General features: G+C 48.5%; 1 protein-coding gene across 1 annotated transcript in view; it reads right to left on the minus strand.

Moving 5' to 3' along the window:
* The window catches only part of dnah7 (dynein, axonemal, heavy chain 7), a 570,689-nt gene that overhangs the window by 202,627 nt on the left and 347,829 nt on the right, over positions 1-20,233 (minus strand). The window contains exons 39-40 of the mRNA XM_072478629.1: positions 14,313-14,532; positions 8,179-9,051 (exon numbers count right to left, since the gene is read on the minus strand). Coding sequence (XP_072334730.1) covers positions 8,179-9,051; positions 14,313-14,532 — 1,093 coding nt within the window. The remainder of the gene's footprint in view (positions 1-8,178; positions 9,052-14,312; positions 14,533-20,233) is intronic.

Below are 20,233 nucleotides of genomic sequence, written 5' to 3' on the forward strand. Positions count from 1 at the left end.
CAGGCACCTCCTGGCCACGAGACGGCAACTCCCGGGGGAGTCGCAGGATGATTTCCTGCGTGCCTTGCGGCAACTTGGCAGAAACTGTAGTTGCCAGGCGGTGTCGGCAGTCCAACACACGGAGCTGCTGATCAGGGACACCTATGTCACGGGCATTAAGTCCAACTACATCCGCCAGCGCTTATTAGAAGGGGGTACACTCGGCCTCACAGAGACAGTATAGCTCGCAGACTCCTTAGAAGTTGCCTCCCGCAACCTGGAGTCCTACACCCTCGACCGCGCAGCACCCTTGTGGGCGTCAAGGCCCCCGCCATCAGCCGACCCGGGTGCACCGCACGCTTGTGCCCCGCAGCAGCCAGCTAACTCCGGAGGCCCCAAATGCTACTTTTGTGGCCAGAACAAACACCCCAGACAACGCTGCCCGCAACGGAGCACGACCTGCAACGGGTGTGGCAAGAAGGGCCACTTCACCAACGTTTGCCAGGCCCAATCGGTCGCTGCCTTTTCTAGGCCCAGCATCGCTACTGCAACATCCCCCATGTGCGATCCAGGGGCGCCACCATCTTTGCCGCCGCCCGCCACGTGCGGCCCGTGGGTGCCGCCATCTTGGATGTCGCCTGCCATATTCGGCGCCATCTTGGAACGCACCCCGGGACCACTGCTCGCCTGGCCGTACGCTGGCTGCTGATACCTCCGCCACCGCCGACCAGCGCTCCCACCACCTTCCGCAGCTCGCCTCCATCACCTTCGACCAGTCTCGGCCTCACAACCTCACGACCGCTACAACGACCGTACAGATCAACGGGCACGAGACAACCTGCCTCTTTGATTCCAGGAGCATGGAGTTTCATACACCCAGCTACGGTAAGGCGCTGCTCCCTCCCGGTTCTCCCCGTGAACCAGAAAATCTCCCTGGCCTCTGGATCCCAGTCCGTACAGATCCGGGGGTACTGCATCGCGACCGTCTCTGTACAGGGCGTAGAGTACAGTAACTTCAGACTCTACGTCCTCCCCCATCTCTGCGCTGCCCTGTTACTGGGTCTCTACTACCAGTGCCACCTCCAGAGCCTCACCCTAAAGTTCGGCGGACCCCTGCCCCCCCCCCTCACCGTCTGTGGCCTCATGACCCTTAAGGCCGATCCACCCTCGCTCTTCGCGAATCTCACCCCGGACTGTAAACCCGTCACCACGAGGAGCAGGCGGTACAGTGCCCAGGAGAGGACCTTTATCAGGTCGGAGGTCCAACGACTTCTGTGGGAGGGGGTAATTGAGGCCAGTAACAGCCCCTGGAGAGCTCAAGTGGTGGTGGTTAAAACTGGGGAGAAGCACCGGATGGTCATCGACTACAGTCAGACGATCAACCGGTACACACAGCTCGATGCGTAGCCCCTTCCCCGCATATCTGACATGGTCAACCAGATTGCGCAGTATCGAGTCTTCTCCACCGTTGACTTGAAATCCGCGTACCACCAGCTCCCCATCCGCCCGGAGGACCGCCAATACACTGCATCCGAAGCAGATGGCCGCCTCTATCATTTCCTTCAGGTTCCCTTCGACGTCACCAATGGGGTCTCGGTCCTCAGGCGAGAGATGGACCGATTGGTTGACCAGTACGGGCTGCGGGCCACGTTCCCGTATCTGGATAACGTCACCATCTGCGGCCACGAGCAGCAGGACCAAGACGCGAATCTCCAGAAATTCCTCCACACCGCTAAACTCCTTAACCATACCTATAATGAGAAATGCGTTTTCCGCACAACCCGCCTAGCCATTCTTGGCTACATTGTGGAAAATGGAGTCCTAGGGCCCGACCCCAACCGCATACACCCCTCCTGCATCTCCCCCTCCCCCACTGCCCCAAGCCTCTGAAGCGATGCCTGGGCTTCTCATATAATGCCCAGTGGGTCCCTAATTATGCAGACAAGGCCCGCCCACTCATCAAGTCCACAGTTTTTCCCCTGACGGATGAGGCCCGCCGGGCCTTCAACCACATCAAGGCAGACATTGCCAAAGCCACAATGCACGCAGTCGACGAGTCCCTCGCATTTCAGATGGAGAGCGACGCATCGGACGTGGCTTTGGCCGCCACCCTCAACCAGGCGGGCCGACCCGTGGCTTTTTTCTCCCGTACCCTCCATGCCTCCGAAATCTGGGCACTCCTCTGTCGAAAAGGAAGCCCAAGCCATTGTGGAAGCTGTGCGACATTGGAGGCATTACCTGGCCGGCAGGAGATTCACTATCCTCACTGACCAACGGTTGGTTGCCTTCATGTTTAGCAATACACAGCGGGGCAAGATTAAGAACGACAAGATCTTGAGTTGGAGGATCGAACTCTCCACCTATAACTACAAGATCTTGTATCGCCCTGGGAAGCTCAATGAGCCCCCAGATGCCCTGTCCCATGGTACATGTGCCAGCGCACAGGTAGACCGACTTCGGGCTCTCCACAATGACCTCTGTCACCCGGGGGTCATCTGGTTCTTCCACTTTATCAAGGCCCGCAACCTGCCTTACTCCATCGAGGAGGTCAAGACCGTCACCAGGGACTGCCATGTCTGTGCGGAGTGCAAACCGCACTTCTACCGACCGGACAGAGCGCATATGGTGAAGGCCTCCCGCCCCTTTGAGCGCCTCAGCATTGATTTCAAAGGGCCCCTCCTCTCCACTGACCGCAACGTGTACTTTCTCAACATCACTGATGAGTACTCCTGTTTCCCTTTCGCTATCCCATGCCCTGACATGACTTCTGCCACTATCATCAAGGCCCTACACAGTCTCTTCACTTTGTTCGGTTTCCCCACCTACATCCACAGCGATCGGGGCTCCTCGTTCATGAGTGATGAGCTGCGCTAGTTCCTGCTCAGCAAAGGCATTGCCTCGAGCAGGACGACCAACTACAACCCCCGGGGAAATGTAAGGTGGAGCGGGATAACGCGACGGTCTGGAAGGCCGTCCTGCTGGCCCTTCGGTCTCGGAGTCTCCCAGTCTCCAGCTGGCAAGAGGTCCTCGCCGATGCGCTCCATTCCATCCGGTCGCTCCTGTGCATTGCTACCAATGAGACCCCTCACGAACATGTGTTTGCCTTCCCCAAGAAATCCACCACCGGGGTCTCGTTCCCGACCTGGCTGACAGTTCCTGGGCCCGTCCTCCTTCGGAAGCATGCGAGGAGTCATAAATCAGACCCCCTCGTCGAAAAAGTCCTCCTCCTCCATGCGAACCCACAGTACGCCTACATGGCACACCATGACGGGCGGCGGGACACAGTCCCCCTCCGGGACCTGGCAGCCACCGGTTCCCCATTCACCATCGCCACTACCCCCGATGTGGTACCGTCTCCTCCCCCTCCGGTGGCGACCACCGTCACCCCCACCCCTGCGCCGTTTCCCCCTCCACCAGCGACTATCACCGCTACCCCGCCCCGGCGGCGCCCGTTCCCCCCACCAGCTCAACTAACAGGTGAAGAAGGAGAGGACAACACGCTCCCGGCGTCGAAGGTACTCACATCGGCGCCTACACCACAGCCAGGGCTGAGGCGATCACGGCGGAAGGTCAAAGCCCCCGACAGACTCAACCTGTAACTTCGCTTCACCCCCGCTGGACTCTTTTTTTAAACAGGGGGTGAATGTGATAAACCACTGAAAATACATTACATGTATTATGGTACACTGCCCTTGTACTCCAGTTATTACGGTAAATCCCAGCCTGCTGGCTCCACCCAGCCGGCTCTGTATAAAAGTGTACGCTCTCCTGCACTGTCCCCATTCTTGGGTCCAGCTGCAGGAGGCTTTACCGCTAGCACAGTAAAGCCACAATAGTTCACCATTCGTTGCGTGGTCATTGATGGTACATCAGGAGCGCTGGGGCAAGCCTATGGTTGTTGCAGATGGGGGCTTTGTCACGCATTTCGGTAAGGCCGAATTGTTGCCGTAGCCGATTACAGGTCTGGAGGGTGGCTACCACCACTGGGCTGCTGGAGTGTTTTTCGGATGGGGATGGGAGTACCTCCGTGGCGAGGACCTGAAGCGAGGTCCCCCTGCAGGAGGCCTCCTCCGCGCGCACCCACTCAGCTTCTGGCTCCTTTATCCATCACATCATTCTTTCTGCTATCGCTGCCCAGTGGTAGTACTGTAAGTTTGGGAGGGCTAACCCTCCCCAGACTTTGTTTTCAGTAGGACCTTCTTGGGGATCCTAGCATTCATCCCCCTCCCCTTACAAACACCATGATTAACTTGTCCACCGAATTGAAAAAGGCCTTGGGTATATAGATCGAGATGGATCTAAGTAGGAAGAGGTACCCGGGCAGTACGATCATTTTGATCGTCTGCACTCTCCCTGCAATGGAGAGTGGGGGGGGGGGGGGTCCTTATTTACATCCTCTGTCAGACTGGTCAGGTTTCATTTGTGAACCTCCGTCCACTCAAATGCGATTTGGATTCCCAGGCAGCAGAACTTGTGTCGGGCTTGTTTAAACGGCAGTCCCATCAGTGCTGCCCCTCTCCCTTGGGGGTTCCCAGGAAGATCGTTCCTATGCTCATGTTGAGTTTGTAGCCCGAGAAGGCACCAAACTCTTTCAGGAGCGTGATGATTCCTTCCATGCTGCTTTGTGGGTCCGAGATGTAGAGGAGCAAGTCATCCACACAGAGCGAGACTCTGTGCTCTCTGCCTCCTCTTTGGATCCCCCTCCAGTTCTTTGCTGTTCTGAGTGCGATCGCTAGTGGATCGATCGCTAGGGCGAATAGCAGTGGGGACAATGGGCATCCCTGTCTGGTGCAGCTGGAAGTACTGAGAACTGGTGTTGTTTGTCCGTACACTCGCCACGGGAGCGTTGTACAGGAGTTTCACCCAGGAGGTGAACCCTGTTCCAAGCCCGAACCACTCCAGTACCTCTATGAGGTACTTCCACTTGACTCTGTCGAAGGCCTTTTCTGCATCCAGGGAGATGATCGCCTCAGATGTTTTCTCCCCGGATGGGGTCATGATCACGTTCAGCAGGCGCCTGATGTTCAATGTTAGTTGTCTACCTTTGACAAAGCCCAATTTATCCTCTGCAACTACCTCTGGTATGCAGTTCTCCAGCCTTTTGGCTAGGATCTTGGCCAGTATTTTGGTATCTACGTTTAGTAGTCAGATGGGTCTGGATGAACCGAACTCCGTTGGGTCTTTGGCTTTCTTAGGTATTAGCGAGATTGAGGCTTGTGCTAGTGTGGGTGGCAGTGTGCCCCTAGCTAGCGAGTCTGTGAACATCTCCTGCAAGTGATAGTCCAGTGCTGTCGCGAATGTTTTGCATCAGTCTGCCGGGAACTGGTATGGTCCCCGCCTGCATGGAGCTAATACTCTCCATGATCTCTCCCAGGTTCTAGTGGTGTTTCCAGGTCCCGTTTTCTGTCCTCCCTCACAACTGGCATGTCCAGTCTATCGAGGAACTGTTTCGTCCCCAAGTCCCCTGGTGGGAACTCTGAAGTGTACAGCCCCCGGTAAAAGGCCTCGAAGATTTTGTTAACCATGTCTTGGTCTGTTTCCAATGTGCCTCTGCTGTCTCTAATTTGCGCAATCTCTCTACTGGCTGCCTGCTTTCTCAGCTGGTGTGCCAGCAGGCGGCTTGCTTTGTCTCCATATTTGTATAGGTCCCCTGTGCCTGGTGGAGTTGGTGCACCACTTTCCTTGTGGGAGCAGGTCTTGTGTTCTGATGAAAGGTAATGACCCAAAAGGTTAATTCTGTTTCTCTCTTGAAACATACAGCCAGATCTGATATTTCCAATATTTTATGTTTTTATTTCTTTCATCTCCATTCCCGAAAATATTCTGTCCCACCAGCAGGACAGACCCACAAGAGGGAGCTGCCCTGCGAGAACTCAACATTGATTCATTTTAGGAACTGTCCCTTTGAACTGGTTAATGTCAGGAAATTAAGGGGTCGCCCATTTAAGACAGAGATGAGATGACTTTTCTTTTCTTAGAGAGTTGTGAGTCTTTGGAACTCTCTTCCTCAAAAAATGGTGGTAACAATCTTTGAATATTTTTAATGCAAAGCGAGGTAGATTCTTCATAAGCAAGGGGCTGAAAGGTAATCGGGGTAGTAGGACTGTGGTATTGAGATTACAATAAAAATAATAATAATAATTTTTATTGTCACAAGTAGGCTTACATTAACACTGCGATGAAGTTATTGGGAAAAAACCCTCGTCGCCACATTCCACCGCCTGTTCGGGTACACAGAGGGAGAGTTCAGAATGTCCAAGTTACCTAACAGCACATCTTTCGGGACTTGTGGGAGGAAACCAGAGCCCGGAGGAAACCCCACGCAGACACAGGAAGAACGTGCAGACTCTGTACAGATAGTGACCCAATCCGGGAATCGAACCTGGGACCCTGGCGCTGTGAAGCAACAGTGCTAACCATTGTGCTACCATGCCACCCAGATTAACCATGATTTTTTGAATGGTGAAGCAAGTTCAAGGGGCCGATTGGCCTTCTCCTGTTCCTGATTTGGACGTACATATGTTTTAATATTTTCAGCTGATCAGAGACAGCCAGCATGGATTTGTAAAGAGTAGATCATGCCTGACAACCCTGGTGAACATTATGTAAAGGAATTTAAATAATGGGCAGGGCAATGTCTATAATCTGCATTCTAATTTTCTGTGATCCTTGTATGAGCACATCAAATCCTTTGTGAATATCAACATTTATATGCTTCACGCTTCTTAAAAAATATTCTATTTTTCTATTCTTACGACCAAAGTGAATAATCCCACATTTCTCCATTCCATCTGACAACTTGTTGCCCACTCACTTAAGCTATCAATATCTCTCTACAACCCCTATGTCCTCCTCACAGCTTACATTTCCACCTAGCTTTGTATCTTCAGCAAATGTAAATACATTATTCTCTGTCTCTTGTCTAAGTCATTAATATAAATTGTAAATAGCTGAGGCCCCAACACTCAACCCCATCAGTCTGCCAACTTGAAAATGCTCAATTTATGTCTACATTTGCTTCAGAAGGCATTTGATAAAGTCCTTCAAAATAGACTGTAAACTAAAATTAAGCTCATGGAATTGACAGAAAACTATTGACCGGCTTTGGAAATTCACTGAGTGACAGAAAACAGAGTAGGGATTATGGGCAAGTACACTAATTGGCAAGATGTGACTCGTGGTTTCCACCGGGATCTGTGTTGGGACCTCAATATTCATTGTATTTTGATGATGGAATAGAAAAATATATTCTAGTTTGCTGATGACACAAAGATGGGCTGCATTGTAAACATTGCAGGTAAAAGCATAAAATTACAAAGATATTAATAACCAAGATGAATGGGCAAAAATATGACAGAAATATTTCAAGATAGCTAAGCGTGAGGTTATGCACTTTGGACCTGAAAAGAATACATCAGAGTACTTTATAAATGGTGAAAAGTTGGGAACGTTGGAGGGCCAAACAGACTAGGAGATCCATGTTTGTCATTAAAATGTCATGGTCATGTACAGAAAATATTGGTCCCCTAGCTAGAGGGATAGAATATAAGGGGTAGAAATGCTAAAGTCATATAAAGGCCTAGTTAAACCATATCTTCAGTACTGTATTCCTTTCTAAGCCCAACACCTTAATGAAGATAGAATCTATTGAAAGAAACTAATTCTGTTATCTGGGGCTCATCTGATAGCGCCCTCAACTCCACTTCCTTCTCTGCACCTTTGAACATCCAACATCTATCCGTCTCAGCATTGAATATATTCAATTACCCAGTCTCTACTGTTTTCTGTGGAAGAGAATTCCAAAGATAAAAAAAATCTGTGTTAAATGGGAGACCCTCAATTTGTAACTAGGACCAGGGGAGACATAGCCCAAACAATAGAGGCAGGCATATCAGGAGTGAAATTAGGAAACCTTCTACATAGAGAGGCACTTTCTTTTGCAAAAGCTAGCTGATTTAAGGTCCATTATTAATTTTAAATTTGAGATTGTTAGATTTTTGTTAATCAAAGTTATTGGGGGATATATTAGGCCATACAGATGGAATTAAGGCATAGATCATCGTGATTTAATTGAAAAGCTGGCAGAATAAGCTTGAGGTGCTAATTGGCCTACTCCTTTTTCTAACTGATTCAAAAACTTACCACATAGAGGTATTTATTTTTCATTCAATTAAACATGTGAGCAATCAATACACTTACCTGAAACCAGTTTATGGTGCAACAGTTGACAAGTGCTGGGAACTTCCTTAGCCTGTTGCGAAAAGCATCACCAATTGGACTCATTGCTAAAACGACATGTAGTTGATTACGACAGCGCTCAATAAACATGTTGAAAAGTGCCAATGGGCTTCCATCAGTCTGTTTTGATTTATCTCTTTGGCGGTCAATTAAACGCATACGTTCACAAACCTCCTGTTTCTCATCCACAGCAAAGAGATTTGGCACTTCTCCCGCATTCAATAAATTGTTGATGTCTTCTAGAAATGATTCTTGTTTAATCTGAGTGTCAGTAAATAAAAAAACGCCTGGCATCTCACCTTCGGTAGCTTTTCGGAATATTAGTTTTAAATCTTCTCGCCATTCACTGGAACCATAACTCTTGGAAAGTTCCACTTGAAACAGAATGTAGTCAGCCATATGTGATGCAAGACGGGTTAGTGACTGACGACCACTGCCTCCAACTCCCACCAAAAGTGCATGGCTATGGGGCTGCTTTAAAATACGGGAAATTCGAGAAACATGCTCAATTGCAAATCTGAATACAACCAGATTCATGGGTTTCTTACTGAGGTTATTAAACTCATCCAAATGAATTTCAACCACTTTTCGTAACTTTCTGCTATCAAAGATCTCTCTATAGCCTTTGTCATCACCTTTTGGATCACTGAAATCACAGAACATGAGACTGCGTAATTCATCTTCCATCACTTTGCCATCACCATCAGCATCAAGGTGTATGAAGATCTCATTAAAGTCCTCTTCCAACTGATTCTCCATCACTTCTCGAAGACAGTCAACAAGCCAAGCTCGATCTCCATCATCCACCAGACGATCATAGTAGACACGTAAAACCTGCATTTTAGACACAAATAAACTAAAATTAGGTTTGAATGTTTGTGACAGCAATAAAAATAAAACAAAGGCTTGCATTAAAGCTTAAACCTGTGGCAATCCAAAGCACATTACAAGTAACAAACTATTTTCAAAGTTATCCCTATTGCTTTTGCAGGAAAATGCTGAATTTTTTATTGTAGAATGCCGATTTGTGAAAGAGAGAATTGCAGCGAATCTTACACATTTTCGTGGGATTTTCCAGACCCTCCGCCATTTTTCGTGGCGGCAGCCCATCACTGGCCAGTGGCAGGATCTTCTTGACCTGCCACTGCCAATGGGGTTTCCCGTTGAAAGCAACCCCCCAACCCCCGCGCACCCCCCCCCCCCCCCCCACCGCTGGGAAAGCAGAAGTTCCCATGGCATCAATGGCCAGAAAATTCCGGCTACTCTATTTATTTACATTACACATTAAAAACATACATCTCCGAGCCCAACAACCCACAGTTTTAGTTTTTGCCTATTTATAACTCCTTTGATCCAACCAGAATGTTGCCAGTAAAGAGGAACTAAGTGGCCCTTTCCAGAGGGGCAGCGGGAAAATAACTAATTGAAAAAAAAACTTTTTAGCCAATGAGATCAAAGTAATATTTCCAGGGTGATATACACTCCAGACTCTACAGTGCTTACAAGTCCTGGGTGCACTCAAGCATACCTGCAGACACTGCTGGTTCCCTCTCCAGGGACATCTGGATATGGAAGATTACTTTTATTCATTCGTGAGATGTGGGCATCACGGGCTAGGCTCAAAAGTACAACTTCAACTTTTCAGCTACACTGAACCACTGGCATAATTGACACTGTAAGGGCTCACGATCACCGGATTTTGAAACATGCAACAAGTCATCACAAATCTGGAGCCTTGTCTGCCTTGCTGCTCCTCTACCCGTCTTCTTCAGCAACTGATCCTGCTCAATCAGTCCTCATCTCCTCTTAGCATTCCTCCATCAGACCTGGACCCCTAGTGAGAGCCCCGTGACCAATCATACCCTTTCATGTGGTGATTCTGATAAAGTTTTCCAGAAGGTGCAATAGCACAACACCTCAGTGTGCTTAGGTGAACTCCTCAAAGAGTTTCTGAAATAAATGTTGGTAGTGTTCATAAAGTCTTGACAAAAATGTTCCAGAAAATTTCCCAAAATGTATCAAAAGTCCTCCTCAAACTGTTAGTTGATCTCGAGCAGCATAGTGAAAGCTGAGCATGACTTAGTAGTGCTCAAACTCCTCACTAATGACTCCATCATTTTTGATCATCCGGTTGTTGTTTGGGAGAGGTTGTTACTTGCAATGCTAGGGAGGAAGAATGGTGTACAACCATGAGCATTCAGAATCACTTTAATTGGTCATCAGGGCCTTAATCACCTTTCCTAACGACACTTCAAGTCCTTTACCATGTTGCTATCAATTCTAAAGGCGGGCTAACTAGGTATTTTCGTTCAAGACTCCATCTTGAAGACTGTTTAGTGCCTAATGTGACCTAGGAAAATCGCTCCCTTAGTTTTGATACAGTAAGTAATAAAAATAGAAGCAGTAGGTTGCAAAAGGGTACTGTTAGATTAAGTGACTGTGTAGGAATGTAATAGTTGGAGATCAATGGGGAGATTTGTGAGGCTATCCACTTTAGATTGAAGAAAGATAGATCGGAGTATTTTTTAAATATTAAGAACAAGGAACTGTGTAGGACCGGAGAAATTTAAATTAATAAATGCTCGAGGGAAGATAGAAGAAATAATTCAAAATACTAATAGAATGTTTTTATAGAATGCTGTAATCCAAAGGGCTAGAAGTTATGGTACACTTGAGTGTACACTTGAAATGAAATGAAGTGAAAATCGCTTATTGTCACAAGTAGGCTTCATAGAATTTTTTATTTTTTATTTCATAGAATTTACAGTGCAGAAGGAGGCCATTCGGCCCATTGAGTCTGCACCAACTCTTGGAAAGAGCACCCTACCCAAGGTCCACACCTCGATCCTATCCCCATAACCCAGTAACCCCACCCAACACTAAGGGCAATTTTGGACACTAAGGGCAATTTATCATGGCCAATCCACCTAACCTGGACATCTTTGGACTGTGGGAGGAAACCGGAGCACCCGGAGGAAACCCACGCACACACGGGGAGGATGTGCAGACTCCGCACAGACAGTGACCCAAGCCGGAGTCGAACCTGGGAAGCTGGAGCTGTGAAGCAATTGTGTTATCCACAATGCTACCCTCAAATGAAGTTACTGTGAAAAGCCCCTCGTCGCCACATTCCGGCGCCTGTTTGGGGAGGCTGGGAATTGAACTCGCGCTGCTGGCCTGCCATGGTCTGCTTTAAAAGCCAGCTATTTAGCCCAGTGAGCTAAACCAGCCCCTACCCAAAAGACATGTTTGTTAGGTGAATTAGACATTCTGAACTCTCCCTCTGTGTACCTAAACAGGCACCGAAGTGTGGCGACTAGGGGATTTTCACAGTAACCGCATTGCAATGTTAATGTAAGCCTACTTGTGATACTAATAAAGAGCTGATAGCACAGATTGCAACATATGAGTATGATGCATTAGCTATTACAGAAACGTTGTTGCAGGGCGACCAGGACTGTGTTCTCAACATTCCAGGGTATATAATGGCTCAAAAGAACAGGTCAAAGGGGAAAGGAGATGGGATCGCATTGTTAATCAAGGAAGATTTCAGAGCAGCGCTGAGTCGTAATATAAAGGCAGTGGATAGTGATGTAGAATCCGTTTGGGTCAAAATCATGAATAGCAGGGGAAGGAAGACAAGGGTGGGAATAGTTTATAGACCCCAAAAACGTGACCTCTCAAGAGCATAAATAAGGAAATATCAAGGGCATGTTTGAAGGGAATTGCAATTATCATGGGAGATTTCAATCCGCATATTGATTGGATAAACCAAACCGGCATGGGTAGCATAGAAGAATTTGTGGAGGGCATCAAGGATTGCTTTTTAGAGCAGTACATTGTAGAACCAACCGGGAGTTTTGATTTTGGGTAATAAAGAAGGATAATAAGGTATCTTGTGGTTAATCCCCTTGGGGATAGTGACCACAATATGATAGAATTCCAGGTACAACTTGAGGATAAACGCCATTTGTCCATAACCACTGTCTTCAACTTAAATAGGGGCAACTATAATGGTATGAGAAGGAGTTGTCTGAAGTGAACTGGCTAAACAAGCTGAGACACAGTAAATGGGCAGTGGCATATATTCAAACAGCTGGTCAATTTAGAAGTGTGAGGGGTGACCTTATTCAAACAGGGTAGATGGTGAGATGTTTCCACTTGTGGGAGAGTCTATCAAATAAGGGGATGTAGCTACAAGGTAAAGCACCAGTCATTTAAAACTGTGATGGTAGAAATTTCTTCTGGCAGACGGTGGTGGATATCTGGAATTCTTTGCCCAGAGGTTGGTGGAAGCTGGATCATTAGAAGTATTTAAAGTGGAGGTGGATTAATATTTGATTGATAGAGGAATAGAGGGCTACGGAAAAATGGCACAGAAAAGGAGTTGAGGCATAGATCAACCATGATCGTATTGAATGGCGGGGCAGTCTTGAAGGGCCTGGTGACCTACTCCTACTTCTATTTCTTGGGAAATCTTCTGAGGAAGCCATTTTCGAGATCAGCTTACAGACTTTCTTACAAATCAATGAATATCACAGTCAGACAGTAGTATTGTGTGATCAACAGAGAGAAAAGGCTGTTTAGCATTGTAAGCTACTACAGCCGAGCATAGGAACGAAAGTTTCCAGTTGGAATGACTCACCCTGCAGTATTTTAAGGATTTATAGAGATTTGTTCTAGCATGGTCAGGAGGAAGAAGAATCATCAAAATAGACTTTACTGTTGATGGCGGTTTTAAGAAACTCTGAGAACTGAGCAAAGTACCGTGCAATACCCACTCAAAGTTACTCGGTGAAATGGGGACAGGGACTAATTGGAAGCTGAGAATGACAGTGGATTGTTTGCTAGAGGGAACGTATGAGCAGCACGGGAGCATGGTGGTTAGCACTATGGCTTCACAGCGCCAGTGTCCCAGGTTCGATTCCCGGCTTGGGTCATTGTGCGGAGTCTGCATGTTCTCCCCGTGTTTGCGTGGGTATCCTCTGAGTGCTCCGGTTTCCTCCCACAAGTTCCGAAAGATGTGCTGTTCGGTAACTTGGACATTCTGAATTCTCCCTCAGTGTACCTCAACAGGTGCCAGAATGGGCAGCATGGTAGCATTGTGGATAGCACAATTGCTTCACAGCTCCAGGGTCCCAGGTTCAATTCCGGCTTGGGTCACTGTCTGTGCGGAGTCTGCACATCCTCCCCGTGTGTGCGTGGGTTTCCTCCGGGTGCTCCGGTTTCCTCCCACAGTCCAAAGATGTGCAGGTTAGGTGGGTTGGCCTTGATAAATTGCCCTCAGTGTCCAAAATTGCCCTTAGTGTTGGGTGGGGTTACTGGGTTATGGGGATAGGGTGGAGGTGTTGACCTTGGGTAGGGGCTTTTCACAGTAACTTCATTGCAGTGAGCCTACTCGTGACAGTAAAGATTATTAATTAATGTAATTCTGTGGGGAATGTGTGCTAAGTATAAAAGGGGAATGAATGGTCCCTTCAGCCATTTATTACAGGAGAAGTTTCAAAATATGAAATTTTGTCATGCGATTCTTTCAACTATCAAATGGAAGTTCAAATCACCTGTTAAAAGTTATGGAGATTGTAACACACCTATCTAGTTAAACAGGTGAAACAAGCACATGAGGATGAATGGTCTTCCTGTTTCTTTGTTGAGGGAAACACATTGTTGGTTAAGGAAATAGCACAATTATTAGTGGAAGATTTTGTGATACTTAATATTTGTCACCCATGTTTTCCATCTGTACGAGTAACTTGCCAACGAGCATTTGTTATTTTTTATTATTTTTAAAAAAAATTTTTAGAGTACCCAATTCATTTTTTCCAATTAAGGGGCAATTTAATGTGGCCAATCCACCTACCCTGCGCATCTTTTGGGTTGTGGGGGCGAAACCCACGCAAACACGGAGAGAATGTGCAAACTCCACATGGACAGTGACCCAGAGCCGGGATCGAACTAGGGACCTCGGCGTCGTGAGGCAGCAATGCTAACCCACTGCGTCGCCGTGCTGCCCTAAGCATTTGTTATTTTCACTGAAAAATCAATCGGTAATAAATAGGCCCAGCCCCACGAAAGCGAGTAAATACAAATTTCACCTCATGAACCCAGAGACGCTTGATCACAGCTGGAGATTCTGATGTCTCTGGACTGGAAAGACACACTCCCTGAATAACACGGGAAAAATCCCGCAGGTTAAAAAGATAATGAGACTTAGTCGGTGTTGGGAGCAGATTCTTCATTGCATCCTTGTAAACAGCCAAAGTGCCATTAATGATCTGTGGAGTCAGAGTTCCAAATTCTGATGGGAAAGTGAATCTAAATGAGAACACAATAATACAATCAAAGTTAAGGTATTATTTTAATAGGAGATATAGTTTTTATTAGGTATTTATTAGGTTTTAAAGATATCAGTATATGAACCTTTAGATATCAGTATATGAACCTTTAGCACAGGGCTAAATCGCTGGCTTTGAAAGCAGACCAAGGCAGGCCAGCAGCACGGTTCAATTCCCGTACCAGCCTCCCCGAACAGTCGCCGGAATGTGGCTTTTCACAGTAACTTTATTTGAAGCCTACTTGTGACAATAAGTGATAAGGGCTGGTTTAGCACACTGGGTTAAATAGCTGGCTTTTAAGGCAAGCCAGCAGTACGGTTCAATTCCCGTACCAGACTCCCCGAACAGGCGAAGGAATGTGGCGACTAGGGGCTTTTCACAGTAACTTCATTTGAAGCCTACTTGTGACAATAAGCGGTTTTCATTTCATTATTACTGATAAATGACAAATGCCGTTTTTATTGGACAGAAGAGTCAACAATCTCATAATTTTGTTGCTGGTATTTTCAACGATATTATTAGACTATAAACAAGTGATGGTATATAGGACAGAATTTTTACCTTCAGATCCACCAGCAATGGGAAAAGGTCACAGCAGGTCAGGAACCTCAAGTGGGGGCGTGGACTTTGCTGTGACATTCTAACTCAGTCACATTAGCATCTCACTTCTGGATGTTTGACCAATCAGGGGAGGCAGGCATAATGATAATCCGTACCCGACTGTTAAAGGATCTCTATTTAGAGGGACCCCAATAGGGAAGACTGGAAGCATTCTACAACTATCAGAACAAGACAGCAATATACAGCAACATCAATGATGGAGTCTCAATGTAAAACGCCAACCCAATCCCACCTATTCCTTTCCCATTCTTTGATGTAGCCCCAAATGTCATGCTGCCCATATTGGCCCAAAGAGAAATGTTGTTCCTGGCAGACAAGAGTAAGAAACCAGATTTGGAAACAAAGCAGACATCTCAAAGTGGCTAAAGGATGTCAGCAGCAGAAGTGTGACACCTCCAAGTTAGATACAGTGCTAAAAATGGTCCAATGGCCTCATCACAGCAAGAAAGGTAAGTGGCATCCCACATTCAAGATTCAAACCCCAGTATTCTCCTGTACAGCACTCCTGAGACCAAGAAAATCTTTTGCTCTACCCAATCTTCTCTCTTGAGCAGCTTCTCACATTCCATTTGAAGAGCCAAAATGACAATCATCTTCCTCTTATTGTCATTTCACATCTATCCATCACATTCACCATCCATAAATGTGTTTCCACCCTTTCAAAGTATTCCATTTCTCACACAGGTAGCTCTCCTTACAGCTAGAAGAGATTGCAGACCTCCCGTAATAGCCATCCAGTCATTGCTACCTTGACCACAGTAGAGGAAGGCGCGATGGAGATCAAGAGAGTTTCAGATTTCCATTTCTATTCGAGATGGAGAGAATGGGGTCTTCCAGGTACGTGATGACAAAATTGAATATCTCAGAGCTCATGGCACAAAACATTGGCACATGTTAAACTGAAGGCATCACTGTCTGAAATATAATCATTAGCACAATGATGACTTTAAACACTTTCCCCATGCCAGTTCTAATTTGAATCTCTCAGCTGCCATAGATTTTTCAAACATAACAAACATGGGGCGGGATTCTCCAATAGTGGGGCTATGTCCCCTTGACGGCATGAAAAGTGGCGCCAACCACTCCGGCGTCAATGGTCTCCAATAATGGGGAATGCTCCCCTTCCTAGGGGGCTAGGTCAGCGCCAGAGTGGTCCCCGCTCCAGCCTGCGCGAGTTCGTGCATGCGCGGAATGGCCGGCGTGATTCCGCGCATGTGCGGCGTTCCCTTCTCCGCGCCGGCCCCCGGACAATATGGCATCGGAACATAGGCTCTCACGGAACTACTCCGCCCGCCGATCGGTAGGCCCCGATCGCGGGCCAGGCCACCGTGGGGGCCCTCCCGGGGTCGGATCCCTCCCCTTCAGGGTGCCCCCCGCAGACACGCCTTCCAGGTCCCGTCGTGTGGGACCTGAGTAACCCACAGCGGCAGGATTTGGCCGAACTTGGCGGCCACTCGGCCCGTCGGGGCACGTCGAATCGCCGGGGGGGGGGGCGCTTTCAACGGCCCCCGACCGGCACGGCGGGAATCCAGCGGGCGCCCGAGAATCGGCGGGGGAGAATCGGGAAACCGGCGTCGGGGAGCGACCTGGCGCGGGATCGGAGAATCCCGGCCATGATGTTGATAGGAGAGGCTGAGGAGGCCACAGAGGGGGGTTATACACTCTTAGAAACTCCCATCACACAGCTCATGCATACACTCCACCAGCTCAGTTAAATAAACACACCTGGGTGGGAACTTAAAAGGAGATAGTTAGACTGTCACATGAAGTACCAGTGAGTCGTACAATCATAGAATCCCAACAATGGAAAGGGAGGCCATTCAGTCCACCAAGTCTGCACCGACCTGTGGAAAGAGCACCCCACCTATGCCCACTCCCCCGCCCTATCCCTGCAACCCACCTAACCTTTGGACACTATGGGGCAGTTTAGCACGGCCAATCCACCTAACCCACACATCTTTGGACTGTGGGAAGAAACCGGAGCACCCAGAGAAAACCCATGCAGACACTGGGAGAAAGTGCAAACTCCACACAGACAGTCACCTGAGGTGGGAATTGAACATGGGTCCCTGGTGCTGTGAGGCAGCAGTGCTAACCGCTGAGTAACCGTGCCGCCCTTGGGTCATGAGAGGGAAGATGGGGAAAGTGCATAAGTGTGATTCTGTCCAATGCTCCCACTTCTCACTCCTTGCTTTATTAATCCCCTTAGTCAGAGCCCTACATGCCGTACTGTCCCAATGCCAGGTCTTTCCCTTCACAGGTCCAAATGGGAGATCCTTTGGCAAGGTCCTCTTGGGCCTCAAACCTTAGAGGATATCTGCCACAAGCACTTCAGCTGTCATAACAAGGTAATGAGTAGTCTGCCTCAAGGTCTGCTGAAGGAACTGTGGTAGCAACAACCATAACTTACATTTATAAAGTGCCTATAATGTACTGAAACGTACCAAAGTGTTTCACAGGAGCATTATAAAACAAATTATGACACCAAGCCATATAAAGAGATATTAAATCAGATGACCAAAAAGCTTTGTCAACGAGGTATGGTTTAAGAAGTATCTTTAAGGAGGAAGGTGATGTTGAGAAGCAGAGAGGTATAGAGAGGGAAATCCAGAACTTGGGTCGTTGGCAACCTAAAGCAGAGCCACCAATGGTGGAGTAATTGTCATTGGAAATGCACCAAGAGGCCAGAATTAGAGAAGCACAGGCGTTTGGGAAGGCTGTGGTGTTGGAGGAGGTTACTGAGATGGGGAGAAACAAGGTCATGGAGAGACTGGAAAACTAAAATGAGAATTTTAAAATCAGGATATTTTTTGAATGGGAGCCAATGTAGTGCAGAAAGCACAAGAATGATAGAGTAAGCAGATTTGCTAGCAGCATGTAGAAATAATAGCAAAAAGAGAGAGACTTCACAAGGGGATATTTATAAATCACTTAGATATTTATAAATATGTCGCTATTTCAATTTTATTGTAAATATTTTTGAAGCATAAATGGACAATGGAGACCTGCAATAAAGATCACGTCCCAAATGACAAATGGTCAAATCAGTCTTGAGGAGAACGTTATGCTTACTTTCAGTGACTGGTGTATGAGGACACCCAGGTCTCATTGCACATTCCTCTTCCTTAATTTATAGCCATTCAGATAATAATCTGCCTTCCTGTTTTTACTACCAAAGTGGATAACTCCACATTTATTCACATTACACTGCATCGGCCATGGATTTGCCCAGACACTCAGCTTGACTAAATCACACGGAAACATCTCTGTATCCTCCTCACAATTCACCCATAACAGGGGTTTAAGCTGCCATTCCTCTCTACCATCCGCTATCCTCCCCTTTTGGCTCTACCCCCATTGATTTCACCCTATACCTGGCCCATCCAAGACAGCCCTGACCATGTTTTTTCTCCCACCTCGCCTTGTCGCATTACCCTCCCTCTCCCCGCCCCCCCCAGCCCCTTCCCCCAGCACCACCCCCCCCCCCCCAACCCCCATGGACACCTCTCTCGGCTTTCTCCCCCACCTCACTTCCGGTCACAAGCATAACTTGCCAGCGTGGCAGCCCCTGCCCAAAAGATTTTCCCACCGACCTCCCCCCTCCCCTCCCCACCCTCACCTCTCTGCTCAGTGAGGAATGCTCCCTGCTGACCTTACCCTCCCCCACCCAAACAAAGACTCATCTTGAATCACAGGTCACCTTCCTCAAGAACATACAAATAGGAAAAAAAAACACAGCCCCAGGCAACAGGAGTGGGGATGGGGACAGCCATTCCCGTGTAAATACAGTGGTGAATTGGTGTAGCAATACGTTCACCACATTCACCCCTGTTAAAAATTGAAGTCCGGCGGGGGTGAAGTGGGCTCACATATCGAGTCTGTCCGGAGCCTTAATCGTTCTCTGTGATCGCCTCAGCTCCGGCTTCGCTGCGGGCACGGATGTTGGACTTGTTGACTCCGGGAGCGTGTCGTCTGGAGCTTCATCACGGTGTGTCGGCGATGGGGGAAGGGGGGTGTAGGCCGTGTAGGGGCGGGCGCGGTGTTCAGGATCCCGCAGGGGGGCAGCTGGTAGCCCGCCGTGAGGGATTCGGTTGGTGGTGATAGGCGGTGTGGGGGGGGCGCGTTGGTGATGGTCGCTGGGGAACCGGCGGGTGCCAGATCCCGGAGTGAGACTGTATCCTGTCGTCCGTCGCGGTGTGCCACGTATGCATACTGAGGGTTGGCATGTAGGTGCTGGACCCTCTCAACCAGGAGGTCGAACATATGGTTCCTCACGTGCTTCCGGAGGAGGACAGGCCCCGGTGTTGTTAGCCAGGACGGAAGCGAGACCCTGGAGATAGACTTCCTAGGGAAGACAAATAGACGGTCGTGAGGGGTCTCTTTCGTGGCTGTGCAGAGGAGCGCCCAAATGGATTGGAGCGCGTCGGGGAGGACCTCCTGCCAACGGGAAACCGGGAGACTTCTAGACCGTAGGGCCAGAAGGATGGCTTTCCATACCGTCGCGTTCTCCCTCTCCACCTGTCCGTTTCCCCAGGGGCTGTAGCTGGTTGTCCTGCTCGAGGCAATGCCCTTACCGAGCAGGTACTGACGCAGCTCATCGCTCATAAAAGAGGAGCCCCGGTCACGGTAGACGTAAGTGGGGAAGCCGAACAGGGTGAAGATGCTGTGCAGGGCCTTAATGACAGTGGCCGCGGTCATGTCGGGACATGGGACGCCGAAGAGGAAACGGGAGTACTCGTCAACGACATTGAGAAAGTACACGTTGCGGTCAGTGGAGGGAAGGGGCCCTTTGAAATCGACACTGAGGTGCTCAAAGGGGCGGGAGGCCTTCACCAGGTGGGCCTTGTCTGGCCGATAGAAGTGCAGCTTGCACTCCACGCAGACTTGGCAGTCCCTGGTCATGGCCCTGACCTCCTCGGTAGAGTAGGGCAGGTTGCGGGCCTTGATGAAGTGGAGAAGCCGGGTGATCCCCGGGTGATAGAAGTCATTGTGGATGGCCCGAAGTCGGTCTTCTTGCGCGCTGGCGCATGTGCCGCGGGACAGGGCATCTGGGGACTCAT

The sequence above is a fragment of the Scyliorhinus torazame genome, chromosome 2 (assembly GCF_047496885.1).
Source record: "Scyliorhinus torazame isolate Kashiwa2021f chromosome 2, sScyTor2.1, whole genome shotgun sequence".
NCBI lineage: Eukaryota > Metazoa > Chordata > Chondrichthyes > Carcharhiniformes > Scyliorhinidae > Scyliorhinus > Scyliorhinus torazame.